This window comes from Radiomyces spectabilis (genome assembly GCF_025331425.1).
Source record: "Radiomyces spectabilis strain NRRL 2753 chromosome Unknown BYT42scaffold_8, whole genome shotgun sequence".
Lineage (NCBI taxonomy): Eukaryota > Fungi > Mucoromycota > Mucoromycetes > Mucorales > Radiomycetaceae > Radiomyces > Radiomyces spectabilis.
The window spans coordinates 1,565,322-1,593,128 of record NW_026251933.1 but is presented as its reverse complement, the minus strand read 5'-3'; the positions used below and the strand labels follow the sequence as shown (position 1 = coordinate 1,593,128).

General features: G+C 42.9%; 9 protein-coding genes across 9 annotated transcripts; 3 read left to right on the top strand and 6 right to left on the bottom strand.

Moving 5' to 3' along the window:
• Positions 1–5,323: 5,323 nt before the first annotated feature.
• Positions 5,324–6,534, bottom strand: BYT42DRAFT_499025 (uncharacterized protein; the record flags this gene model as incomplete). Its single annotated transcript, XM_051564606.1, has 7 exons — positions 5,324–5,435; positions 5,502–5,560; positions 5,626–5,727; positions 5,802–5,890; positions 5,962–6,231; positions 6,299–6,376; positions 6,456–6,534. 7 exons carry the CDS (start codon positions 6,532–6,534, stop codon positions 5,324–5,326), a joined length of 789 nt encoding a protein of 262 aa, XP_051422598.1.
• A 158-nt stretch (positions 6,535–6,692) lies between these two features.
• Positions 6,693–7,184, top strand: BYT42DRAFT_615204 (telomere-capping, CST complex subunit-domain-containing protein; the record flags this gene model as incomplete). Its single annotated transcript, XM_051571937.1, has 3 exons — positions 6,693–6,790; positions 6,854–6,998; positions 7,077–7,184. 3 exons carry the CDS (start codon positions 6,693–6,695, stop codon positions 7,182–7,184), a joined length of 351 nt encoding a protein of 116 aa, XP_051422597.1.
• A 440-nt stretch (positions 7,185–7,624) lies between these two features.
• On the bottom strand, positions 7,625–12,114 carry BYT42DRAFT_498686 (uncharacterized protein; the record flags this gene model as incomplete). The annotated part of the gene is made up of 13 exons (XM_051564577.1): positions 7,625–7,853; positions 7,909–8,124; positions 8,192–8,334; positions 8,394–8,627; positions 8,689–9,099; positions 9,192–9,617; positions 9,677–10,382; positions 10,457–10,572; positions 10,657–10,774; positions 10,846–11,136; positions 11,222–11,427; positions 11,550–11,648; positions 11,752–12,114. 13 exons carry the CDS (start codon positions 12,112–12,114, stop codon positions 7,625–7,627), a joined length of 3,558 nt encoding a protein of 1,185 aa, XP_051422596.1.
• Positions 12,115–14,430: 2,316 nt separating this feature from the next.
• On the bottom strand, positions 14,431–15,456 carry BYT42DRAFT_498201 (syntaxin 6, N-terminal-domain-containing protein; the record flags this gene model as incomplete). The annotated part of the gene is made up of 5 exons (XM_051564548.1): positions 14,431–14,665; positions 14,726–14,832; positions 14,869–14,887; positions 15,136–15,369; positions 15,422–15,456. 5 exons carry the CDS (start codon positions 15,454–15,456, stop codon positions 14,431–14,433), a joined length of 630 nt encoding a protein of 209 aa, XP_051422595.1.
• A 1,207-nt stretch (positions 15,457–16,663) lies between these two features.
• BYT42DRAFT_574724 (glucosamine-6-phosphate isomerase 1) lies at positions 16,664–18,008 on the top strand. The gene is made up of 4 exons (XM_051568882.1): positions 16,664–16,780; positions 16,839–17,361; positions 17,435–17,486; positions 17,549–18,008. Exons 1-4 carry the CDS (start codon positions 16,732–16,734, stop codon positions 17,801–17,803), a joined length of 879 nt encoding a protein of 292 aa, XP_051422594.1. The 5' UTR covers positions 16,664–16,731; the 3' UTR covers positions 17,804–18,008.
• BYT42DRAFT_574721 (uncharacterized protein) lies at positions 18,009–20,227 on the bottom strand. The gene is made up of 4 exons (XM_051568881.1): positions 19,417–20,227; positions 19,198–19,360; positions 18,738–19,122; positions 18,009–18,667 (listed from the first exon to the last, which is right to left on the bottom strand). The coding sequence occupies exons 1-4, from the start codon at positions 19,977–19,979 to the stop codon at positions 18,255–18,257; spliced, it is 1,524 nt and encodes a 507-aa protein (XP_051422593.1). The 5' UTR covers positions 19,980–20,227; the 3' UTR covers positions 18,009–18,254.
• A 25-nt stretch (positions 20,228–20,252) lies between these two features.
• Positions 20,253–21,406, bottom strand: BYT42DRAFT_387603 (ribosomal protein S5 domain 2-type protein). Its single transcript, XM_051563338.1, has 5 exons — positions 21,207–21,406; positions 20,907–21,142; positions 20,702–20,845; positions 20,541–20,636; positions 20,253–20,475 (listed from the first exon to the last, which is right to left on the bottom strand). The coding sequence occupies exons 1-5, from the start codon at positions 21,310–21,312 to the stop codon at positions 20,362–20,364; spliced, it is 696 nt and encodes a 231-aa protein (XP_051422592.1). The 5' UTR covers positions 21,313–21,406; the 3' UTR covers positions 20,253–20,361.
• Positions 21,407–23,697, bottom strand: BYT42DRAFT_387647 (uncharacterized protein). Its single transcript, XM_051563339.1, has 3 exons — positions 23,208–23,697; positions 21,915–23,138; positions 21,407–21,834 (listed from the first exon to the last, which is right to left on the bottom strand). The coding sequence occupies exons 1-3, from the start codon at positions 23,271–23,273 to the stop codon at positions 21,502–21,504; spliced, it is 1,623 nt and encodes a 540-aa protein (XP_051422591.1). The 5' UTR covers positions 23,274–23,697; the 3' UTR covers positions 21,407–21,501.
• Positions 23,554–25,787, top strand: BYT42DRAFT_646058 (uncharacterized protein). Its single transcript, XM_051572672.1, has 2 exons — positions 23,554–23,707; positions 23,776–25,787. The coding sequence occupies exons 1-2, from the start codon at positions 23,658–23,660 to the stop codon at positions 25,496–25,498; spliced, it is 1,773 nt and encodes a 590-aa protein (XP_051422590.1). The 5' UTR covers positions 23,554–23,657; the 3' UTR covers positions 25,499–25,787.
• The last annotated feature ends 2,020 nt before the right edge of the window (positions 25,788–27,807 follow it).

Below are 27,807 nucleotides of genomic sequence, written 5' to 3'. Positions count from 1 at the left end.
GTATTTACTTTTTTTTTTATATTTGTATCCTTTCTTTATTTCGGTCGGGAAGCCCTCGGTATCTGCTGCATCAAACATCAAAGGTAAAATATCTCAACGAAATTTGAATCAACCAAAGAGCTTACTAACTCATTTTTTTTAAATACCCAACATTCCCACACATCTTTGTAGATCTATCATAACCTTGGGCGGGACAGAACGGAGGGGGTCAATAAGTGCTGCTTTGTTCATTAAAAGTGTTTCATGGTATGCCAGAGTATTGACATTAATATACCAAAGTTCCATCAAGAGTCTCGCCCAGGTTATGCCGTATTGCGTTAGGCTTTTGTCTGACGAATGTCGCTCAATGTAAGAGTGCGGCATCCAGTAGCAGGTGGCATCCATTGCACAGCGGGTGTACGGCTTGTCTATATAATTAAAATCTTTGAAAATTAGCAATTTGTAAATCACATGACTTGCACACTAAGCTATCGGAACCTTTTTTTTGTGCCTTCTCTCTTCAGAACCTCTTATTATTCTTTTCTTTTTTTTTGGTTTTTTGGTGCCTTCTTTTCTTCTTCAACTACACTAAGCTATCAGAACTTCTTAATATCTTTTTGCAATACACCAAGTCATTAGAATCTCAATTCTTTCGATTGGTGCCTTTTTCTTCTTTGAACCATGCCTCGCTGCCCATCTTGCAACGGCAACGATCACCAGCGTTCTACCAATCGTCGTTGCCCAAATTTCTCTCCACGAAACACTACTATAAATAATGGGCGAAACAATGAGCAGCAAAATGCGGTTTGCACCAGTTGTGGTCAAACAGGACATCGTCGTCGCTCAAACCGCCATTGTCCCCTTCATAATCAAGACGGAAATACAGAAAATTTCAATTCTAGGCCCAATGTGGCTCGCGATCCCAATGTCTCGATGCCAAATCTTCATAATGTAGGAGCCATGAATGTCATCTGCAGCCACTGTCAGGCACGAATGTGGAATGGAGAAAAAATTGCTGGAAGTACTATGAATGATCCTAAGTTTCAGCTCTGTTGTGGAAATGGTCATTTTGTACTTTCTCCTCTCAAACCCACCCCTCCTTTGATTGCCTTGCTTTTGACAGGGACTGGGGCGCAAGCAAAAGATTTCCGGCTCAAGATCAGAGCTTATTGTAGTGCTCTCAGTTTTACTTCTCTTGGTGTAAATTTAGACGAAAGTGTAATGAATGGCAGACGGGGCGCTTACTGCTTCCGTATTCATGGAAGTGTTTACCACTTGATGGGATCGCTACTTCCTGCTAATGGCCAACGACCTGCATTTGCACAAATATACGTCCATGATACTGACAACGAAATATCAAATCGACATGCAATTGCAAGCCATCTCGCGCGAGACACCTTGGAAGTACTTCAGCAATTAATGCATGAAACCAATCCTTTCGTCCATCTTTTCAAGACAATGGCCCAATACATACAGGATAATGGTGGTGCTTCCAACATCAGAATGATTATTCGAGCTGACGATGCCCCAGATCCACGACGCTATAATGCACCAAATGCTTCTGAAATTGGTGTCATTATCGGTGAAAACGCAGAGGCCTCTGGAAGGGATATTGTGATCTGTACGCATAGTAATCAACTGACATCAATCAGTGAGATGCATCGCCTATATGACCCACTCCATTACGTGCTGATGTTTCCTGAAGGCGACCCTGGGTGGAACATTGAAACTCGATCGACCAGAAACGACAGAGTCTCCATGATGAACTACAGTACTACAGTTTCAGATTGATGTATCGAAATGATGGACACCACTTGCACCTCTTTGGCCGACTCTTTCAGCAGTATATCGTAGATATGTATGCCAAGATGGAACAAAACCGCCTCAATTACCTTCGCCTCAACCAGGCCCGACTGCGTGCTGATGTGTATTCAGGCGTACAAGATGCTCTCCAACTTGACGACAACAATATGAATATGAATTCCATCGGTCAGCCTGTCATCCTTCCGTCGTCATTCATTGGCAGCCCTCGAAACATGCAACAGTTGTACCAAGATGCAATGAGTATCGTCAGATGTTTCGGAAAGCCTGACCTCTTCATTACATTCACGTGTAATCCAAAATTACCAGAAATTCGGAATGAGCTTCTTGCTTCACAGACAGTATCTGATCGGCCAGATTTGACAGCACGAGTTTTCAACCTCAAGCTCAGAGCTCTTTTGAAGGATCTAACAAAAAATCATACACTTGGAAAAGTAATTGGCTACGTTTATACCGTCGCTCATTCCGAATTTCTGGCCATTTTGGATTACACGTGAATGTAATGAAGAGGTCAGGCTTTCCGATCAATCAAAGAGCTTACTAACTCATTTTTTTAAATACCCAACATACCCACACATCTTTCTAGATCTATCATAGCCTGGGCGGGATGGAACTGAGGGGGGGAACCAGTGCTGCCCTGCGCGTGTTCAGAAACAAATCACGTTGCAACGTATGCCATAAGGTTGTCATTAATATACCGAAGTTCCGTCAAGAGTTCTTGCCCAGGTTATGCCGTGTATGCGTTAGGCTTTTTGTCTGACGAAAGTCGCTCAATGTAAGGGGGCGGCCTCCGGTGGCAGGCCTGCCATTCTAACCACACCCATGGTAGCATACCCTGAGTCTACCAATAAATATCCCCAATTGTGATCTTGAAGATCACGGGCTCCACCTAGTCTATATAATTAAAATCTTTGAAAAATTAGCGATTTTGTAAATCACATGATCTACACCAAGTTATCAGGACCTGTTAAACCTTTTTTTTTATCTTTCAACCATGCCTCGCTGCCCACTTTCACGATAATAGGCGAAACAATCAGCAGCAAGATGCCGTTTGCACCAGTTGTGGTCAAACAGAGCATCGTCGCCGTTCACATAAAATGTGAGTGGAGCTCTTTTTTGAAGAAAGGTGATTACGATACGACGATCTGGTGTTTTGTAGCATCATTTAATTTGGGTTATCTGTCAGTTATACTGTATATGCCCTTTCATTCTCTTCAGTAATCGAATGATACATGGAGCAGATATGCTTCGATCTGTGTAGCTCATCATTCATGCATCAGTGAGGTGACTATTGTTTCATCCATGGAAAATCACATATTTTTGTCCGAATTTTTTCTTCTTCTTTAGTTTTGCATCTCTTCTGTTTGCCTGGAAATCCCTCACTATCATTGCATCCATCATCCATCATCCAGACTATGGCGTGTATCTGATCCGGTCGATTCGATTATTATGAAAAAAGGTACCTTTTGTGTGATACGACTATCCGTTTTTCGACAAGAAAAAATTTACCTGTCCTTTTTCTCTATTCTGTCTTTAGCTTTTGGTTTTCTCTCCGGTTTTCTTTTGCCTGGCAAGCCATTCAAGCCATCCATCCCTCCAAAACCTTTCTACTTTGGTCGGGCACCAGATTGTGGCCAATCCGGTTTTTGTCGTCAAAGGCACCGTCGGTGGTGTGACTCTCTTTTTCATCGGGAAACGCTGACGCGTCCTCCCCAGGTTCCTCTCATATGGATTGCTGCCCGTGGTATCGCCTTCGATATTTCTTCCCGACCATTTTATTTTGTAGTTGTAGTATGTATTTTGTATTTTAGTGAATAGTCTTCTTGCAGTCTTTTCCTCCTTTTTTTTCCCACAGGGTTTTTAGGGGGTTTTTACAGACGCACCTATTGTATTTACTTTTTTTTTTTATATTTGTATCCTTTCTTTATTTCGGTCGGGAAGCCCTCGGTATCTGCTGCATCAAACATCAAAGGTAAAATATCTCAACGAAATTTGAATCAACCAAAGAGCTTACTAACTCACTTTTTTTAAATACCCAACATTCCCACACATCTTTGTAGATCTATTATAACCTTGGGCGGGACAGAACGGAGGGGGTCAATAAGTGCTGCTTTGTTCATTAAAAGTGTTTCATGGTATGCCAGAGTATTGACATTAATATACCAAAGTTCCATCAAGAGTCTCGCCCAGGTTATGCCGTATTGCGTTAGGCTTTTTGTCTGACGAATGTCGCTCAAGGGAAGAGTGCGACATCCAGTAGCAGGTGGCATCCATTGCACAGCGGGTGTACGGCTTGTTATGTAACATGATTAGAGGTATCGTCATTTTTCCCCTTGCATAAATCATCATTTTTCTAAAAGCGCTAGAATACAAGACTTTTTAATGACTTGTCCCTTTGAGGATTGTCTGTGTTACAGTTTATTCAACTTAGAAATCCGTGACCGATTCACATTTCTTTGTCCGCCATACGAGAGTATAAATATGAAAAAAATGCGCTCAATTTTTAACATGAAGCGTAAAGCTCTGATGGAAGATCTAAAGAAGAACCATGTTTTGGGAAGAGTCGTTACCCATGTACGCACGATGGAGTTTCAGAAACGAGGCTTACCGCATCTTTATACTGCAATGTTTCAGTTAATAATCAACAACAATTTTGGCAGTAAAGGTGCCCGGGCGGAGCACTCACTTGGTCCCAGAGGACCAAAAGTAAGTCATTTCTCGCGCCACACGTTGATTTTGAAGGTTGAATACTAAACGATAATTTGGACCAGCCTGTAAAAAAGAAGCGTAAGAGGAACCGTCAACGATAAAAAAAACGGCGAGGGTCCGCCTTCTTCCTCTCCTCCTCCTCCTCTTCCGCCACCACCGCCACCAGCGGAGCCGAACGAGCCGCATTTGCGGCTCGCAAAAATGAAGTTGTAAATAAATTGTTCTTCATTTTGTTCAAATCTTGGGTTTCCTTCTTTAGGACTTTCTTGGCTGAGGGATCGGATTGGAATGATCTATTGGAATTCATATCTTTTGATACTTGGTGCGGTGGTATACCGAATGGAGGGTGAAGATTTTTAGTTGCTTCAAATTAAAAATTGGCCGAATTTTCCACTCGTCATCCGACTATTACCTGTGTGTTGATTTCACATGACAATCCGAACTTGACCATGCAGAATCACGGAACTCTATTCCGTACAATTTTTTTTGGGGGGAAGTAACAGGACTGGGGAAAATTCCAACGTTGTTTCTCCACCAATGTTTATTTGAACCTGGGTGATCGGATGACTGCATCTCATCAAGTTGGGTGAAGCCGCAGGGTTTTGGTCCATCATGGTACGTTCATCCGTAGCTGGATAAAACAAACAACCGCACAAGATGACCATCACAACCATGAATAAATCGAATTCAAATAAACGTAGCGTCTGGGTGAGTCGGATGAGAGTGTAATGGAATAATGGTGTAAGATGTATGCATTTTTCACTGTAAACAATAGAATAAAATAAACGTGTGTAAAAAAAAAGAATCAAATGTACTATGCGTCTGTCGGAGGTGGAGGTGGGAGATAGAGGCCATGTGCATAAATGTAGTCAATTACAGGGTTGGGCAATAAATACTTGATAGACATGCCGCGCTTCACAAAAAGCCTAAGATACACAGCATCTTCAGTTATCCTCTGGTGAAAAAACCCTACTTGCACAGCGGCAAATTACCTGATCTTTGTAGAACTAATATCGTTGTGAATTAATTGTTTGATGACAGTAACATTCATCTATCGTTCCGCTTTGTTAGTCCCGCATCCTCGCTGCCTTGGATTCTGATTCAAATAGAAATTACCCGATGTTGATAAAGAATATCGTGCGATAACAAAAATCCATACACGTCTGTTCCGGTTCTTTCAATAATGACACAACCGTAATAACCGACAATATGGTGCAACTATGCGCGTTACCAAATGTTTAATCCCAAAATACAGGGGAGAAGGTAGTGATACTGATTTTTGAAGCACTTACATCATTTGGTGCCCAAACACCTGGATGACCAAAGGATGCAATAAGATCACCGCCAGCCAGCAGCATGATCCGAATTTTCCGCTTTCCGCCTAACCAACCGCATGTGTTAGGCTCCCATATTCTTCCGGAGATTCACTTGAAAACGGATTTAGCTCCTTACCACTCTTGGTCCGAATACCTCCTCCCACCGTATTCAGTTCATGATCAAAATGATCCAATACCACCGCTGTTCGTTGGTATGTTGTTTGACGTGATTCCCACGAATCCACCATGAGCCAATCGGAAGTCGATTCAACCGCTAACTGGCACATTTTCACCCGATGATAAGCCTTGGCCAATCCTTCTTTCATATACGCATCACTGACAGGGGAATAATATCCTGTCAGCAGCTCATAATCGCTGCGTTCTTTGATGTGATCCAGGGCCATTTCTGCAGATAATGTGTGAGGTTCCGTTTCCCTCTTCCTCAAGCTTTCACTAAGACTTTTAAAGCTTACCAAACATGCGCAGGTGCAAATAGGTGATGGGAGAGAACGAGCCACAAGCTACCAGTACCAGCGGCGTTTTATTCTCATCTAAGACAAATCAAAATATTCAGCATCGGCCGGCATGGACAGACTTTTTGCGTAAATGGGAAAAAAGAACGGTGGCTACCTTGCATGACCTCTGGCAGGTAGTGTCGTGGAAAGACGTATTCTTCTTCGAACCGCGCTGGTGTCAGTGCATCGGCCATGACGTTGGTGGCTGAAGCTGAGTCATGCGAGGACATAACCAACGGGAAAAGGTGGAATAAGAAACAAAGGAGAAAAGGGCAAAAATGGGACAACGAAAGAATTTGTTTCTGTCTCTTTTCTGACTTTGAAAACTGATTATCGATCATCACCTCTGATAATGAATGATCACATCCCTTCAGGACAGCTCGTCTTGTTGCAAGATCTGGCAGACAATCCTGAAGCTTACAATCAAACATCCATTCGAGCTACAGGATTGTAAGTCTACAGTAATACTGAGCGCTGACAAGGACTAAGTGCTGAATGTCTCAATTGCAATAGATTACGCAGCTATCGTCCTGAATGCAATGAAGCCATCATTGAACACGAAGGATCCATTTTACGGTTAATGACCGATCTCATTATACCTTTTCCCTTTGAAACTAATGCACTCATTCAATGCATTGGCGAGGTTCATCTTGAGGAGGTGAATACTGAATTTTGTTCCAGCGTGGCTGGGCTCTCTTCGAAACCCACTTACTCACCCATCACCGTGCTTTTCTAGTCCAATCAAGAACTCGTTTTGCGACCACGGATTGTACGCAATGTTGATACATTGGATATGAAACTGTATAAAGAGCGAATACAGTTAAGCCGAAAACTTAATATTTAAGCCCTCTTGATACATCCTACAGCATAGACCCACAGCCGGATCTTGGTGTGCAACAACATTGAACACCAGCCACAATATCCAACACATCTAGACTCTCTTGATGTTTCACTGTAAAGTTTATCATGAATATCAGAAAATTAAATGTCATCCACAAAGAAATCCCCAATTTACAAACAAAAAGATTCGAATCAAAATGTCATTAAATGCAGATACAGTATGGTAGCAGCATTTTCACAGACATTATCTGAATACCTTGGATAAATATGACGAAACAGAAAAAGATTAATAGATGCAAGCTCAATTAGATGTCGTGCAGTGATAAAGCGAATTGTCTTCCTGCGCAGCATCCAAAGAGAGGAAAACAAAAAAAGGACACCTCACATCCGATTTGCTGTGGATGTTGCAGTGACGTGGTAAAATAAAAAGGAAATGACATGAAATTAACCCGTGGGTTTTTGCTGTGTAGTATCGTACATTCTAATGATTTTCGTTTGATCGGAATCGGCCTGAGAGAAGGCGAAACCGCGTGATTGCTTGAGTCGTTGGATCTTGCGCACCTTGTTAACAGCTTGGCGGAACCGATCCATGCGTGGTCGATAATCGGGCAAGTTGAATTTTTGAATTTCTTGGATGTAATGATAGCTGCGCGTACGGTACATGCGTTTGTAACTAAACAACAGCGATTAGTTTGGGGTCAATTTATAACAACAAACACCATACTTACTATTTCCAAAGATAATCTCGAAGAATGCAGGCAAATGGAATCATAATGAAGAAAAGCCAATAATTCACATTGCCAAACAGCTGAGGTACAATACCTTCGTATTCCAAAAAGATGCCCCATGGCAGCAACGGCCCCACATAGGCAACAAATGGCAAAAAGATAAACCAAATTACCATCGAACCAGGAATCGCCAAATACGTATATTTTGTCCATATGCTGTAAGAAAACCTCATGTTAATATGCAATCTTCTTTTGTTATCCCAGTTTCTATTCGGTTACTTACTCTGAGATGAGAGCGGCTTTCCACAGAATGGTCGCTAAAGTAGCACTGAAAATCGTGGTGCCGACCCACCATTGACCACCGGTCCATCCACTTTGAAACACGCCGTCCTCTTTGAACGCCACCATTCCCAAGAAAAACAAAAGCTATTATCATGGTCATGAGATGATGCACGTTTATGCATGGTATCCGAAGGAATACTTACAGCTGAATGATACACAGCATTCAGGATCCAACCCCAAAATCGCTTTTGGTTGAAAAATTCGTTACTTTGGCCGAGCATATAGATTTGCGGGTATTTATCCAGCAGTCGAGCTGATGTGAACTGATCGAAAATGCCGATAGCCATTGGTGGCAGAAAGGTAAAGATAACGTTGAAGCATGACATCGTCCACGATTCATACAACGTTTGACCCGAGAATCCATTAAAGATAGCATACTATAAAACATTATTTCGATGTTAATTTTAGTGGACCTCACCGCAGTATGTGTTTACTTACCCAGAACTGTGTTAAATACAAGGCAACATTTTTGTAAAAGTAGAAAAAAATCATCTTGCTCAGTCTCTGGTATGCCCAAGCACCGTGTACAAGCAGTAGTTTTTTCAGGAACCGGAATTGGGAAATCGCGAAATCGGCACTTCGCGCTGCTTGCAGACCTTCCACACCGCTGATACCAACACCCACATGGGCAGCTTGAATCATGGACACATCATTGGCGCCATCTCCGATCGCCAAGAGAATAGATTTTGAATATTTCTTGACCAATTTTACGACGAGTGCTTTTTGTAGAGGAGACACACGACAACAAATGACGGCCTTGCACAAAATCGCCAAGTCGTAAAATATTTTTTCCAAATCTTTTTCCAAAGCAAATGTAAGCGCTTTGCCTTCAATGACGAGTGCCAAAGGCTATACATGATGTCCAGCCGTTAGTGCTTTGTCACATTGTCACCCTTTGACTGAACCCATTGCCCGTTCCTTCATTGATCCATCTTTCTTACCTCATTCTGAGTAGCCCTTTGCAACTGCGCATCTTGCAACTTTCTCTCGAGAAACAAACGAGTAGATTCATGATCTTCTTCGTTGCAGATAATGAGATCCATTTCTTCCGTCAAAAGCTTACAGCTGTAGCCAATATTGATGGCTGTTTCTTGCCGATCGCCGGTCAGTACCCACACCTTAATGTTAGCCTCTTGCAACGTGTGAATGGTATCTGGCACGCCGTCTTGAAGTTTATCTTCAATTGCCGTTGCACCCAATAAAAACATATCCTTTTCAATCACTTCGGCTGCTTTATCCAATTCTTCGGCACGATCCACCAAGGTCGTTGCTGCCTTGTCATAAATCTGCGACCAACGAGCATACTCATCATCCGAAATTTCGCGCATCGCGTAGCATAGCGTACGTAAACCTTCCGATGCAAATTCCTGATAGCCAGTCGTTAGGTAACCCGCTACACAATTAAGATGTAAGAAAGACGACTTACCTCCAAATGCTCCAACGTAGGATTCATAAACTGATTGTTAGCCGCAGCTAGACGTTCCATGATCACAGTATCTGCACCTTTGCAAAAAAGTTTGATCTTGCCGTCGATTCCTTTAAGAACTACGGACATGCGTTTTCGCGTAGAGTTGAACTCGCACACGTTTAAAATTTGATATTCCTGATCCACGCCTTTGATTGTACAGTGGATCGAATGAGGGCGTCGCGCATAAAAGTGGTACTGAAAGATTTTACTCGCGCCGGTAACAAGAGCACCTTCGTCAGGAGAGGATGCCTGGTATACGATCTCGTCGCTATCCGCTTTCGTTTCTGGAATCACCGTATGGCAGGTCATAAGCGCCGTCAGAAACTCGTGAATGATATTGGCGTGCATGGATCTCTGCAAATGATCGTCAAGTTGCTGAAAGGAATATTGGCCGTGACTATCGTACTCGGATTGAGGGCGCCGATCGGGATCAGCAGTCGTAGCGTAAGCTAAACCAGCAATGGAGCACTCCCGGAACTCCATTTCGTTGCATGTCAGCGTACCCGTCTTGTCCGAAAATACGTATTCGATCTGACCGAGTTCTTCTATCAAGCTGCTGCTTCGTGCTACGGCAGGTGTATTGGTCTTTTCGTAATAGATGTCAAGATCGTTATCAATCATCGTTGCTTGAATGAACTTGACAATTTCCATCGTCACCATCAAACTGTTGGCACGCAAAGAGGAAGCAATATTCAGTAACAAAAACTTGACAGCTTGATCTTAATAACGAGTGATTACCTGATAGGAATAAAACTATTAAACAGAATCATAAAGGTGAGAATGTTGAGCCCGAATTCGCGTCCTCGTTCTGTGGCTGGGATTTGTATATAAGACAACTGGTCGCCATCTCGTAGCTATACAGGCAATATACGTGAATCACAATTAATGAGAGGAAAACGGACCCAAAAGATAATTCGGAAGAAAGAGGTAGTACTCACGGAAATTGCAAGGTTACCAACCGAACAGAGAATGCTCATGAGGACCAGCATACTAAAAAGATACAAGATATTTCGATTGGTGATACGCGATACATTGGATGTCTTGGTTGGCTTTTTGCTGCATAGAAAAAAAAAAGGTTAGAATTCAGCGGGAAGGTTACTAAGCATTTTTTTTTCTTGGAGATTTACCTGGAATTTAACATGAGTTTTGTTTCATGGCCGGTGAAAACAACGAGACCGTAGATCCAGCTAGTGTTTCGAAGTTGCGCGCCTCGAAGCAACAACTTATTGGGATCAAGAGGCAGGTCTTTGGGTTTTGAAGTGCCATCGTCAGTTTGCATGGTTAAGGCACCGTCATAGTTGTAGAGTCGATTGTTGGGCTGTTCGGATTTTACAACTCCACTGAAACCGGCGATCTGCGCAGGTGAGACATACTTGGCCGTTTCAGGCAACGCTTGTTTGATTTTCAAGTTGATTTCTCTGTGAAAACCAATATCGGATTAAATCAAACTTTGAGTAAAAAAAAACCGCGATAAATCGATATAATCAAGATGATGGTTTTTACCCGTCCAAATTGCTCGTTTCGATATAACATAGACCTTCCGGTTCGGAACTGCTGAGCAAAATCAGATCGGCAGGAAAGAATTCGGAACTCTCGATTCTGCAAATATCACCCACTTTCACATCCCGCCAACGCTTTTCAACAAACTGAGATCCATCAAAAATCTTGCATAATCGAGCATTTAGTTCACGATCAGATCGATGCACACCCTATTCAGTGGGGAGATCAGAGAAAAAAATTAAGACAATAAAGGAGGTTAATACAGGTATGATATTGAAAGTGATTGAAATGATTTCCATCACGCATCAATGTCGTTGTCCCGGTTACTTACAAAGTCTTCAACAATTTCTTTGACTGCCGTGATGAGGAGAACGATGACAAGTGGAACCACCGTCGTGTAACGTGAGGTGGGAGAGATGTTTGGGATTTGCTGTACGATGACGATGAGAGTACAAAACAAAATGGTGACCATCAGCCACATGAACTGCAGTTTAGGTGATGACGAAAAGAGGTGGGGGGATGTTCCTTCTTACCTGGACACCCGAGATGAACAAAAAGAACAGATTGGCCGTTTTGCTGAATTCTTCGTACAAAAATTTCGGTAAAAATGTGATGGGATTGTATTTGGCGGTTGAAACAGAGTTGCCCATGAATTTTTGCTGTTCGTTCAGTAGAGGACTGTTGATGTGGACGATGCGTGGTGTGCCATCCGGTATTTGTTTTCGTTTCCAAAATAGATCTCTTACACTTGACAGTCTAAATTTAGATCGTTTGATGGGTTTTTCGGTGATGGTTGCATGGCTATCATCAGTGGCGGGATCCAGCCGCTGTTTTTGATGATAATCATTGTCCTTATCATAAAAGCCTTTTTGCGGACTGAAAGAGTGTTCGAGCATTTCCGTCGATTCATTATTATATTGCGAAAAGGGCGACGGATGTGATCCGGTGGATGAGAACGAATAGGCAGGTGCGAAAGGCGGACGTCGGATCGTCGAAGAGTGGGCCAAAAGTTGAAGACCTTCTTCATTCTCTTCAGGTATGGTCCGGCCATCATCCGAGAAAGAGGCTTCTATTATCATTTTCAAAGGATTAAAATCAGACAAGAGTTGTACGGTACGTTATGCAACCAAATAATTTTCATAAGCCAGTTGGGCTTTTCATAGATCTGCGTAAAACATGGATGAAACGCGTTTACCTGTGTCGAAGGAACCCATCTTTTTCAAGGTTGGAGGATACAACTTTGTACAAGAGAAAGTGTTATATTGGAAACTGTGGTGCAATCGATGGAAAAATGGAATGTAACTGAGGTAACAAGGAATCTGAGAGATGATGGCTAGGAGTGTTCCTCAAAGAACATTAGCAATCACACGTAACAAAAAGTTTAAATTCAGATGAGTTGTGAATGCTGGGATAACCCCACTGTACAAGAATAACAACTGAAAGAACAATAAAAAAGGAAGGCGAAAACAACCCAAGAGAAAGAGCAAAAGACAGGGAAAAAAGGTAATATGAGAAATAAAATGGGATAAAGGGGAACAATAAATCGAGGAGAGCCTTCCTTTTTTTTTTTTCTTGGGTGTCTGGAAGGGCCATGGATGCCATGGTTCCTTTCTGAGCCAAATGCGGGAACTGAAATCTTATTTTTCAACCAATGAAAAAAATTTCAACCGCCCGGTTGTCAACCACCGAAATAAGGACACTACCAAAATCGTTACACTATTCATTCAGCCTGTCCTTTGTTGAATCTCTTCCATGGTCTGTCGCTTTATCCCACATGATTAAATGCTCAGCCCTCGCGGCACAACATATACAGCTCAAATAACCGCGTCAAAAGCCATCATGATACGGACTGCTTTTCAATCAAGGGGAATGGAAACAGATGATCCCCGCTCGTAGCCTGGTTAGTGTAATAGAAAAAAAAAAGGAATCGCACGCATAAAAGCACACAAGCATGAATAAGAAGTACGGTAAAGCACATATTCCATCGAGTCAATAGACTCACAATGTAGCCAAAAGGGAAATGTAAACTTTTCCATGCTATAAATATCATTTGAGTTTTGCACCCTGAGCCAAAATGGAGCGCTTGTGTTCTCAAACGATTTTTTGCCCACACCATCTGAGGATGAAGGGATTTGCCCATCCTTCGCAAGCCTGTATCATCTGGTACAAGCAACTTTGTTCATACACCTAAATCCAAACCAAATCAGTCTAGTTCATTAGTCTTACTGACGATTCTGCGAACGACTAAGGAGAGGGCCACTTAGCGACGTTGATAACAAGTAAACTGTGAATGATAAGAATGGGTGGTCGGCTGCGGTTTCTAGACCCGATTTTGTGGATCACGGATATTTTAGAATGGCCAATGTCTCATACGGCGGATAATGAATTTTTTTGAGGCTTGCTCTTACCTATTCCTAGAGTCTGTGTGTTAGGATCGTAAAAATAGCTCCAACAACCAAAGCACAAAATCCGCTGTTATAAGCATACGTTTTTGCAAAAGATACCAATGATAGAAAAGAATGATGCCGCAACGCAAAGAAAGGAAGATGGCAGAAAACCTGAAATCGGGACTACATCGGACAATTAGCTCCGCTGTCACCTAATGGCTAAAGTCTATCCAATTCGTGATCTGCAACGAGCTATTCCATATTGTTATCGGATCCAATCATTGATGTCCGACAGCAACGAAGCTAATTTCTATGCATCGTCTCTGTCTAAAAGGTTCAGAATTTTTCACGTGCAGTTTCAGAGCGTGCCGTTCTCGTATTCTTCAATGTAAGACTTTTTTTGATTCTGTGTTTATGCTGTTGAGCGATCGTCTGCATGGGTGTATGGTCTTATTGTTCGCTTTCAGTGTGGGGTACATCACCTTGAACGCATCCAAAGTTCCGACGGTGATGAACCGCCAAGAAATGCTCACTTTCTGAGATTGAACGGATGTATTTTTTGTGCAACAACCCATTAAAGCGGATCCATTTTTTTTTCATACCTCATCATGCTGGCCATTTTGTTCCCCACACGATCATCAAAAGACTTTGGATTCATTTTTTTTTTTTTACTGTAAACGTCACTGTTGCAGCTGAACACATAGAAGTATTATATACAAGTCTTTGAACCTGTAGCATCAATGCTATGGTTCAAAGGAGTTTATTACGTCGTCATTTGCAAAAAAAAAGGATCAAAACAAGACCACATTGTCATGAAGTGGTCCATTAAATAAGGATCACGAGCCCTAACAAAATAATAAGGACAATAATTAAACAGCAAATGCAATAACCAGATTTGCTTTCTGTACCAAATTCAGTTAGAACACTCTCTACGACATTCCCCGGGTGATGTATAGTGGCTTTACCTTCTTCACGTTTCAACACATCCGTTACGCGATGCATAGCTCTTTTGAGACGCCCTTCCGTACGATCCACATGATCGCCTAATTCGTCCAGCAGCCTAATAACATGCCATTATTAGATACTATACACTTGTATCACTCGACTATCTCCATCTTACACGACATGATCATCGATTTCTCGGTTCATGGTGCCCGCAATCTCTTTTAAATTCACCAATGTCCCTGACATATTCTCTAAATGCATATCTTGCTCTTGCATCATTAACTAACAAGATTTTAGCCGACGATATCCCAGTTGTACGTTCTTAACGCCTCCAATACTTACCGTTTGCTGCTGACTCTCGTTTTCAATAAACTGGGAATTATCATATTCATGCCTGGATTGAGAACTGGCGGAGGGTATCATGCGGTTTGGAGACGATTCCTAAATATAAAATATATCAGACTTATTTATCGTTGGTAAATGTTCCTTGAAAAAGTGTCCGTTACATTTCTCCAGTCTTTGGGAGGAGGATTGGCCATGGTATTGCGTATAGTTTGAATGTTATTCCGAGATTGAGATAGAAACGCTTTGCGGTTATTCAGTTCGGATACCGTCAAGTTAAACTGCTGAGGGTTGGCTGCCGCAGCAGCTAACGCTTCGTCAAGATCGTCCAAGTCTTGCTCAATGGCTTCCAGACACGATTCCAATTCGTCAGCTGTCCACAGCAATTCTTGATTTCGCGGTGACGAAACCGTCTGCTGAATTCGTTTCCAGGAAGCGAAGAGATTGTTGGCATTGACAAAGGCATCTTCGACTTGTCTATCGATTCAATTAGCGACAGAGTCATCCTTTTTTTGGTAGTTAAATGTACCGTTTGACAATAAGAAAAGGATCGCTGTCTGTCATGTTCGCTTCTGTGTTTCTGGCAAATGCTTGAACAATCGAATCTACCTCTACGAAAGGCGGAATTTTCGGCAGCGATGAGCGACCGTGACGGGGTTTCAAATCAGATGAAGCGTTGAAAAAATAGAGAGTTCAGGCATTATATTCCAAGAGCAACAACGAGCATCAATTACAAGAGTTAACCTAGTTTGTAAAAGTGACAAGTCCCATGCTTTATGTCCTAAAAAGTGCCATTTTGCTTTAGCGAAACTCAAAGTATCTGCTGTTGATCAGGCAGTGGATCAAAGAGGAAGCGAATCTATTGATATGTGTGTTAAACGGCGCATCTTGGCCGAGGCTGGCCAGATTTCGGATACGCTTGATTACCAATTGAGGGGTTGCCTTATTTGACATTTTCCTTTGGTATTACAGGTAATATTATGGCTGCATTCAAAAGTGATACAGTAAAAGATCAAGAAGAGAGCTTAATCATCAGTCTGGATCCCATCCGCAAGCAAGCTAAACGAGAACTTCCCCTTTGGCATGAATTCCCGTCCCTCACTTACACACATTACGAAAGCAACTTAAATCATGTGCACAATCCTTCCTCAATCGATCGGCTGGCGCATAGTGAACAAGTGCGTGTAACAGTGACATGCTCCAGAATGAGTCGAATTTTCCATCTACTCGGCGTGTTGATCTTTCCCAAAGGCAAAACAACGAGAACCTGCGTTACTGGATCATTTTTTCCCTTCTTGTCGTTTGTAGTAATAGTTTGAGTATACATAGTGAGTTGGCTATACAAAGTATGCGAATAACATATTAACTTTACACATATTTCTCGATTTTGCAGCAATCGTGGTTGCAGATCATCTTGAGATTTCAATACTTCACGGTAAAATGGTCTATTAGAGAGAAGCAAGCCTTGTTACCAAGGTATAATTCCAGATACGTCTAAGTTACGTAAGCAAACCGATGAACCCAGGGGAAAAATGACCAGTTGTTTCTTATACCATGCTGGACATGATACAGTTTCACAAAGAGGAAAAATTTACATTACGGTCCGTGTATCGTCATGAGTTCAAGGATAATAAGATTTTTTGGCAGCGAGAACTGTTACTGAAAACTGGAGCCACATGAATCCTCGATACCTCATGGCTGTTTCTCTTTGGCACTGGACCGTCCTTTAAGGTGTGATTGGTCAGATGTGTCTTTTCTACAACTTCAAGGTGTGACATTAAAAAAGGGCCCCTCATTCTTTGGAAAATTTTATCTTCCTTCATCCAATTTATTGTGAGAATGCGTTTGATTATTCGTCAAGACTACGATCAAGTGTCGCATTATATTGGTATGCATATTTACACGCGTTATGCTTCGGAAAGAGACCCTACTAAATTATTTTACAGCAAACTACATCAAAGAGCGTATCAATGAATTCAACCCCACCGAGGCGCGTCCCTTTGTTCTGGGATTACCTACAGGTTCATCTCCTATTGGTGTCTACAAGCAGTTGGTCGAGTTTTATAAAAGAGGACAATTAAGTTTCGCCAATGTCATTACATTCAACATGGACGAATATGTGGGATTAGCTCGAGATCATCCGGAATCATACCATTCCTTCATGTGGAACCACTTGTTTATGCATGTGGATATTAAGCCTGAAAACGTCTATATCCTCGACGGCAACGCTCCCGACCTTGACGAAGAATGTAAAAAGTATGAAGCGGCTATCGCACGTGTCGGCGGTATCGAGCTGTTCTTGGGAGGCATTGGTCCTGACGGCCATATTGCATTCAACGAGCCCGGTTCATCCCTCACGTCCCGCACCCGAGTCAAGACTTTGGCTTACGAGACCATTCTTGCCAATGCCCGATTTTTCGACGGTGATATCAGCAAAGTACCCAAGCTGGCTTTAACCGTTGGTGTTGCGTAAGTTGCCCTTTGCGTTGTACTGCATCACTCTCTTTTTACTCATGGAGTTTATTGTGCATGTATCATGCAGTACCGTCATGGATGCACGAGAAGTTGTCATCATTATCACGGGAGCTCATAAGGTAAGCGCATGTGACATCATCGTCTGCGTGGCTTCATCATACTTAACAAGTAATTTGGTTAGGCCATCGCTTTAGCCAAATGCATCGAGGAAGGGGTGAACCATATGTGGACCGTGTCCGCTATTCAAATGCATCCAAAAGGGCTGATTGTATCTGACGAGGATGCCACGCTTGAATTGCATGTTAAAACCGTGAAGTACTTCAAGTCCATCGAACATGTTCATCATTCCTTGATTGGACCTGAAAATCTTTCTCTTCAGGGCGGGGTCAAGCAGCTAAAGAGTCGGGTCGTCATTGAGACACACTCTGCCCCATAATCATCTATCGGACAGGCCCCTTTGAGTGAATTGCAGTAGAGTACCTTGCTATCGATTGTTCCATTATATTTTCTTCATTGCTTCTGCAGCACCTGTAAACAAATAACAGATCCTATATGCATATTCTTGTAAATGTACGTGTAATACAACCCCTTCATTAAATGCCTTATTACTGTATAAACATTCGCGATGCACGAATCACCGCTTTGACTGTAATTTTCGACGACATGTAGGCTTGGAAGGGGCATTTGTCTTTTTGTTCACAGCACAGTACTTTCGTCTACAGTACACACTTTCTTGATATGACCCTGTTTGTGAAACGACGAAACTTCTTTTACGTTGGAAATATTCACTGTTGGTGTTCTTGCGTGCGTAATCCATTAGGTTATTTCAAGAGAAATAAAAGTGCAATTCATAGGGTATAACCACATGCAGCGACAGTGATTTTTGTTTATTCTGTGATTTTCATGCTTTGCAGGTATTCCATGAGCTCGGTCATGGTCATATTCTTGGGTAAAGTGCGTATAGGATTGCCTTCGTAGTTGAAAGTCATCAACTGCGAAAGATTGCTTAAATCGGGAGAAAGAGATCGTATTTCGTTGTTGCTCACGTCCAGTCTCTTCAACTGCTCCAGCTGCAAAATCGAGTCGGGAATTTCAGCAAGAGTATTCCAAGCAAGTGCCAGCGTTTGGAGCTTGGGTGCGCTCGCTAATACGCCTGGACTGACTGAGGATAGACGATTGTGAGAAAGTAACAACTCTTCCAGCATCGGTAATTGCACGCTCATTTCCTGGTCACTCATCAGGTCGCTGATCTGATTATGCTGTGCATCAAGCCGCTGCAGAGAAAGAAGCGAGATTGAAGCTGAATAGAACCATTGACAAATCCATGAGTTGTTGGGATCTATCACCATCGAAACATCTGTCCACGTTACCTGGAAATAGTACACGCAATCTGTTTTGAGAAATCACAAGTTCCTCCAGTTTTTGCCATTCGGTTGCATGCTCGATCTTGGGAAAACTGGTCAATTGATTATGCTGAACATTTAGTTTGCGGAGCATCCCGAGCTCGGTCAATTCTCGTGGTAATTCTTTGATTTGGTTGTTGCCAAGCTCCAAAATTTCGAGACGATCGATTTGAGCAAGTTCCACAGGTACCTGCGTAAGCCGATTATGCGACAAATCAAGCTCACGCAGACTTTTCATTTTTGTCACGCACGAAGGAACCTCCTCGAAATGATTATAGGGGAGTTGTAATACAGTCAAGTTGCGCAATTGGATGAGTGATTCGGGCAGTGTCGACAGCAAGTTATGGCGTAACTACAGCAGCGGTATTGATCCAACGTATTCAGCGTCCCCTTGTTACACCATGCCGCAGTTGGATCATTGACTTACATCCAGCAAGACGAGAGCACCAAACTCTTCGCCAACTCTTGTATCCAATTTCGTCAACGAATTGTCACCTACGATGAGCTTGTTCAGTTCCACAGCGTCGTACCAAGCATCGTCAGAGGAAGAGCTGAAATCCACAACAATGGAATTGGGGTCAACGTGGTACCTGAAATACGAAGCCAGTTAGCTCTATCTCCATCGGGGGTTTGACATACCACTTACATATTCAGCACTTCTTCTGGAATTTTATCCAGTCCACGGCTAGAGATATTCAATTTTCCAGATGACTTGGCTTGCCGTATCAGTGTCTGCAACTTTGCATTCGGCGGTGTCACTTGATTGCCAAATGCCTCGCCTCGACTAGCGTCAGGCCCCGAAGTGTATCTCTCAGCTCCTGTAAATACACGAGATTTCGGTGGCGTTTCTTTCTCCGGTTCGACATTGGTTTTACGAGCCACCTGTCTCGCTCGTTGTTGCGCCATAAAGGCGCGCACACCTTCGGAGGCACGCGCCTGTGCATAAGGTGAAGATTTCGGTCGAGGCACTTTTGGAGGATCAGCATGCGTGGACATGCCGGAACGGTCTGTAGCTGTTTTACGGCTACCAATTGCATTCGGTGGTGGTACCGTGACATCCGACGCATTTCTCTCCGTTTCTGTCTTTGCGGTATCGGCGGGCTTGTTGTCCTTGGAACTTTGAATGTTCGACTGTTTCCCGGCTAAGCGCAGTAATGACGCTTTGGTTTGCCGAGGTTGAATGGAACGTCGCTTATGCGTGGTGGACATGGGTATCGGTTGGACAAGAGAACCGTAAGCTTTTGTTTATAAGAGTCTCAGGAGAAGCGTTGGACCGTGAAGTGGGCAATATTTGAACCCAGACACACAGTCATGCCATAATCTCAAGTCAGTGAGATTCTTTACAAAAAAGTAAATCACGAATGAATTGTGTAAATCAACCTATTTTAACCGTAAACGTAATCATCAGTATCCCTCTAAAGCAGCAGATTCCATGGAAGGAAAAAGTCATATTCAGGGTCGATTTCAGGATAAAAGCTTATAAATGCGTGCTCTCCAGCGAACATGTCCATGCAGGAACCGTGTGAGAATAAAGATATAAGGGAAGCAAATTTATGAGTGATGTGGGAAAAAAAAAATACTATGCTGTGAATCAATGACCGAGAAGTTGTTGTTGTTCTTTTTTCTTTTTGCTTTCAACTGCCACACGCATAAATCCATGCACTTTATCGACAGCTTCGTAACATAAATCATGACATGAAAAATACTAAAGAGAATGCGTTAGCTGTCTTTCTTTTATCGCTGATAGTACCGTATGTAAGCTTGACTTGCCTGATTTTCGTCAAAATGACCCTCCGAATCCGATAGCAGTACGTGAGGTGTCTTGTGCAAATTATCAAATGCGAACGTGTGAGTCGAAGCCGCATTCTGTAACCGTAGCAAAAATCATCAGCATCAGCAATGATCCATAGTTCCGCCATATCAAAACATACTTGGATCTCTTCAACAGTAGGGTCCAGAATAATCTCTTTGGAAGATGCATCAATGATACATGTTACTGCAGCAGCCATGTGCTTCATGGGTATGCCGGCATCTAATAGTGCCAGTGTAATCGCATTGATCGCTGCTGCCATTACCTACGCAGTATAAGTACTCTCATTCACCATGACAACCTGTCAGTTTCTCTTTTCAACATACCGAGCCATCGTCTTTGATGATTTGAACCACGATCTGAACAAGCGTACGAGGCATCATACCACCCAAAATGACGGGTTCAAACGCAGTTCGTAATGTCGATTCCATCAACTTTTCTTTTGTTGCAGGGTACCCCACCGCTGGTCGCACAACTAGTTCAACCGTAGCTTCGTCCATTTTCTCGTCACGAATTTGCACATCCACAGGTCCCACCACTGATACCATCACCGATGTTTCCCCTAAACATCCACGTATTAAGCTTATTGTTGCTTTTACACCATGATTCAAAGTCTGCAAACATACCTAGTTCGAACTTAGCCGATCCATCAGCACGATTGAGAATATTTTGTGACGCGGCAAATGCACGCAATTGCGTGTTGTCGGTACGGCGATCGGGACGAATGACCATGAACCAAGTATGTAGAAAGCTGTCTTCTCAAAGCTCCATCGTTCGAGGACAAAAATGTTCCCCAGTTCCGGTTGCAAAACCTCGAAGTCACAAGATAGTCACAGCCTTTTTCGGAGATTCATGCAATCCAGTTCAAAGTGAAAAAAAAAAATGGTTTGTAGTTTGGAAAGATTGTGTTACAAAATGAAACTAACGTGGGGCCAGCCATGCGTCAGAAATTGTACGTAATGTGGTAGCTTCAGAATCTAGCATATGCAACCCATTTTCGTCTTTGGGTAATGGATCGTCCGATGGTTTCCAACCAGAATAATATCTCCTCAATATCGAGTCAGTTTCCATGCCCTCATTACTGTTACATTGCCATTCTTCTTTTGATAAAAGGTCGGATACAAGTTGCAGCATGGATTGCGCAGGAACAAACGTGCACAAGTCGGTGCTCTTGATCAGGGTATGGAGGAACCGCAGTGAAGCGTAAGCTTTTCGGCAGTGAGTGACACTTGCGCCACGGCACTGGAGTATGTACTGTTAAGAATGGATAGAAAAGGGGGATAGAAAAGAAGGTCAATAGGCAATTTTGTAGCTATGTAGACACACCAACTTACTCGATGCATTTGTATGGCATTTCCCAAATGACTGAGAAACATTCGGCTTTGACAGTCATACTGCGTGAAAATCCAACGTTCAAACACAAGTGTTATCAGATCAGCCGCTTGACGGCAAAATTGAAGAGCCAGATTATACGGAAAAGCAAGCCCGGTTTCGTGCCTCGCGGGCAAAAAATGATCAAATAACAGCATCCAGTTGAATGCATGCTCCAATAACACGATACATTGATATCGATGATACCATTCTGTAGACTTTCTATGCCACAACGTATGTATTTTGACTTGGTCATCCAATGCATCGTAAAATCTTCTTAGTTGGCGCATAGCGTCCGTGATTTGGTTCAACGTCTCTGTTTTCTTTGTCAAATCGCCTGTATTCAGTTTCTCCTGGATTTGCTCCCGAAGCCATCGTGTTTCAATCAGGCTGCTCAAGCAATAGGTGTGATGGACGTCTTGGATGGCCATACCATCACATACGGATGGCTTTTCCACACTAATGTCCTTTAGCCGAAAGGAGGTCCGTCTTTGTTGTAAAAGCGGCATTTGCGTGTCGAGTAACCATATGGCCCAGAAGAGTCGCCTTTCGATCTCGCATTCTGCTTTATGTACATGATGCTGGTATGTGGCACTTTTATGTAATCCGAGTGAAAGTGCCTTGCTTATCGTCACACCAATGCCCACATACGCCTGGTTCAACTGGTTTGTGTCGATCAGCCTCACCGTTCTCAAAAGACTGCAGTATAAACTTGAGAAACTGTAATCCGTAAATCTGGAGCTGTAATGTTTCATACAAAATTCGTTTGGCGGTGGGCTTGTGAAGAGGCCTTGAGGATAGTGAGCGCAAGAGGATGTCGATGCGTACAAGGCGCCAAACTGCGGATGGTTGGTAAAGGATTGAAGTATTTGTGGGGACATAATCACGGTGAAAAGACATGGACATGAATCGTTTTGTTCACTAAGAACACAAGACCGTAGAATGTCCGGGACGTAATAGTTGAGAGGAAGGCACTGCTTTAATGGCAGTGATGAGGTGTTGGATTTGGTCGGTGGGAGATGATCAGCGCATGTATCCTGATAAATATCCTGCACTGAATTCGGTATGACGGTTGCGAGTCCAGATGTCGTTTCCATATCGGTAATAATGCGCTTGTGACCACCAGGCAAAAGTGTTACTTCCCATCCATAGCTCTGGCTCAATCTTGCCACATCATCAAATATGGGCTAACAGAAAAAAAAATGGTCTATGATGGCTGCAGAAGAAAATCAACCCCTCTTGTTGCAATCACGTACCATTGTTTGCGTATCGAAAAGCAGCTGCTCTATACAATGCGATATATCCTGAATCTCAGTATACATATCATCCCGTTTCTGTCGACTGGAAACATGATCGTAGCGTATACTGTGATGGGAATAACTACATTCGCTTTGACTCCTCACACAATTACCGCAAGTAGGTCGCTTCTCATCACACTTGACATGACGACGACGACACCTAACAACCGCCTGAGTATGCTACGCAGATACCGCACCACAGTAACCTAATGGTCTTACTCGTTGCATTTCTTGGACGGTCGACTCGATTTTGAGATGGAAGCAGATGGAATATTCGAAACGGAGGATCGATTTTGATCCATTCGACAAAGAAAAAGGTCCCAAAAATAAATTCTTAAATGTCTGTAGGTAGCACAAAAAATGATCCGCAGCTGTTAACCGTCTTGTTACAAAGATGGGCAACAAATCATGACCGCTGTCTCTAGCAAGAAACGCCGATCGTGTGAAATCTGCATAAAGTACGGCAATCAGTCGCATGGTGTTTTTGACACGATGGAATGCTAATTCGTTTTTGATTTTCAAACAGTTGTCGTTCGGCACGCAAGCATTGTGACAAGAACCGCCCATGTCAGGCTTGCCATGAAAGCAACAAGCGATGTTTGTATGCCACCCAGTTTCCCTATACTCATCTCCCCCCAGAGAAACAAGCCGAGATGCTGGACCGTCTGCTCGCTGATGCTCACGGACGCTGGGAGCTTCTTAAAACCTACATCGATCGTCGCCACTTTGGAAGTACTGGCTGGCCAGTCACGAAGTCACCACCCAAGCAATTGACGTCGCGGGAATTACCTTTGGACGTTCCGTCTGAACATACGGTGCAGCGATCCGCGCCACCTTGGGCTGCCAACATGTCATGCTTACTTCACCCCGGGATAGTTCACGAAAAGATGTATAAAGCGAATTTTGATCGTAACCCTCAGATGCTCCACTGGATGCATCACAGTCATTCCGAAACGGCTCGATCCGCCCAGCAACCTCTCCGTTCAGAAAATCTTGCCGTCTCTTACGAAATCGCACGGGCCATGATATCATCCGATGAGTTGGATAAGTTGATTTGCCTATACAACGATTGCTTTTCGTTCTCTGCATTGCCAGAATTCCTATCTTCACAGCCGCATGTATACAATGAAGACGGCCGATTCCTCGTGGATTCGGTACTCACGCTCATGCTGACTCACGTTGTCAATTTGCACGCTGTGCAAATGCCGACGTATCATCAACTAGCCGCTGTCTTTTATCGCCACACCATTTCACTGCGCGACCAAAGATTGGCCGTCAACCCCGATATTCTATGCCTTCATGTGACGTATAACCTGATGCTCTATGAAGCCGAGAATGGATACGTGAAGGAAGCTGCGGCGTCAAGGCAATTGATGACGGGCATGATGAATCATCTGCACACAATCTATCACACAATGTCGGTATGGCAGCAAAATCTTCAAAGGCACCTTTTCTGGGCGATCTTGACAACCGACGTCACAGCCCATCGCTTGGTTATGGAGCCACGGATTTTGCAATCACCGTATATGTTTATTGGCAAACAACGTCCTTCACCGTATTCTTTGCATGTAGTGGATAGGCTCAAGGAAGAATATATCTACTTTCGATGCAAACTCGCCACCGTCTTGTATCGCATCTATTGCACCTGTTATCAGCAACAAGAGTCGACTGTCCATGGCTCAGAGATTAAAGAGCTTGAAGATAATCTGTGGACAATTTACGATAAATTACCGTGGTGGATCAAAAGTCAGGAACAGTTGTCGGACGTCGATCTTGAAAATAAGCTAGGGTATGAAGGATTGGGCACAGATGGATCCATTCATCCTTTTTGCAAACAGCTTTTGAGGAACGTGTGGATGCGACGATTACGATACCACTTTCTCGTCGAATGGCATGGTGCTTGGTTGTATCTATTTCTCGTTTTTCTCCCTCGGTCGGGCGATATCGTTCAGCTACCGTTTATTCGATGCCTGGAGCATGCCAAATGTGTGGTGGATATCCTCTCAGAGTGGGCCAAAGACCGCGATTATTTCGACTGTTACTGCTATCCTGCATTGCGATCGATCCTCATGACTTTCCATGTCCAGCAATACTTTCTTGCATCAGACTATGCCGACATACGGGACAAGGGGCATGCGTTAATGACTCAGCTGTTGTCCGTGCTTGAAAGATCCACCATGTACTCGCTGTATAAGAGCAGCGCTTTTATTCATACCATGCATCTACATGCTACTCAACGTCACTTTTAATCATATTATATGTTTTTCTTGTCAATTCAATGATACCGTTTGTCCAGCAGGCATCCATGTGTTTTGTCTATCCAATAAAACGTGGGTATAACAAACCAAAGTAAAAACCAACGGCTACTCGAAAAGCTTGACCAATAAGCCCGACGAATAAGTTTTAGTTGCTGTCTGCAAAGAGCAGTATCCTCTACCAATGCTGGCGGCTACATCATTACCACTGTCACCTTTTGCTCATGGCTTAGAAAACGCTTATCACCAAACCAGCAAAAGATTAAGGATAAGAATAAAATGGCTCGATTTTATTTTAACCAAAAAGCTTATTTATACTGTCTTATTACTATGAAAAAAAGAAAAGCAAAGAAAGATAAACTAAAAAATAACCAGATGGTTGACCAAACCGACCCCGACAACAGTGTAGGGACCCCCAAGCCTTGAAAGACCCAGGTCTGCCCAAGTCAAAAGACGAGGACAGCTTCCCCATGCCCACCCCTACACTTTGTCGGGTTAGTAGAGACCGCAGGACTTGTCGTACTTCTTTTTCGCGTCCACGGCCACCACGCTTGGTACCTATAAAAAAAGGAATGCTGTGTCAAAAAAATAAAACTGCTTTTCTTTTATATCTTTTTCATTTCGTGGGAAGATTTTTTCTCAATTGTGACGGGTATGCAAAAGGACAAAGATAACGTAACACTCGCAAGATGGCTATTCCTATGAAGCCAACATTTTCTGGCTTTTGAAAGATTTGAGAACCAATGGCAAAATTTCGATAGGCCCTAAGAAGAAAGGGACGTTGAAATGATATCGTCCAAACGGATCATGACGGATGGAAATAAAGGATGGCTGGTTCGTCCGGTACTCTCAAAGAAAAAAAAGGCTCGTCATTCGGAATCCCCAAGTAACAGCAACAAGTCGAATACAACCATAACTACCAAGTGATTGATGAAACTAATGGATGGCATGGGGAATTCATGGTTTGCGTTTATTTGCTTTCCAGACATTGCAGGCGTAGAACGTTGAAACCTTCTTTGATCAAACTTGGATCGAGAAGCCCTTCCGATCACTTTTGGTATGATATCGTCCCTTTCTCAAATTATATTTGCAACGATTATTAGCAATATCATCGGTGTTAAACATATAGCTCCGCAGGGACAAAGAAGTATATCATATATCCCATTCTCATGAGTTGCCTTGGGTTTGACACAATCATTGGATTTTTTTTATTTTATTTTCATTGATGGACCCGAGCAAGATCCGCCGCTCCTTTTTTTTGACAAGCAGTCAGTTAAACTTTAATTGCACAGCAGCATTTCTGCAGCTTCATTCAACTTGTCGCTTTACTCTCTTTTGCAACATCGTTTCCCTTGACCATCGTTATATTGAATTCTGAAATTTCTGCATCTTCTTTCATCGAGACCTCAACTCGCTAGAAAAGATCGTTTCCGCAGCGTATGCTCTTTGTTGGTTACATTGACGGAGCCAGGTTTCAGACGAAAAAATACTAAGCCAATTTTAATTGGGATATTTAACAGAAAAAAAGCTTATCTTATACGAGACCAAAAGAAAGCCCCATTTTGAACATGGATAAAAACTATGAGAAAATGCGGTTCACAACCGCCTGGAAAGTGTTACAGAATGATGTATATTATCCATCGCTTATAGACCTTTTTCGCTACTGAAGAAAATGGTGGAGAGTGAAGAAAACATGGGGTTGCACAACAGGAACGTGCGGGACAGTGCTGATGCTTCTTTTTCATGCAATAAAGTAACACAAAGAAATCGCACTTTTTTTCAAGTGGATAAGCGAACATTTCATCTTCACCTTTCCTTGCCGCTCTACATACGATCTACCGGGTATGTCGAAAAACAAATTTCCTGTAACCATGAGACCATCAGAAAAGTTTGTGTTCTCAGTTTGATTTGTTTGGAACCTTTGACACCACGGCACATTAACCAAGGTAACTTGCCAAAACAAGAATCGACCCTTCCGCGGTTTGCAAGGCATTTCAAAATCATTCGTTTTCTTTCCATCATGCACATTTGCAGAAAATACATGTGTGGTATATCTACTACTTGTCGTATTATCCATCCTAGACTGGTGTTCCCAAACAGGAAAGATCGGGATCTAGACGTGTTTCTATTCTGAGTGAGCTTCTCTATTAGAACACCGATTGAGCCTCTTCATCCATAACTTGGATCTATCGCCGAGATCAATTCATACGGGTAAAGCTGTCACATCACAGCATGTCGATCCTTCCTAATACACCTTATAACCGAGGACTGCTCACTGATAATTATTAATTCCGACTCAAGAC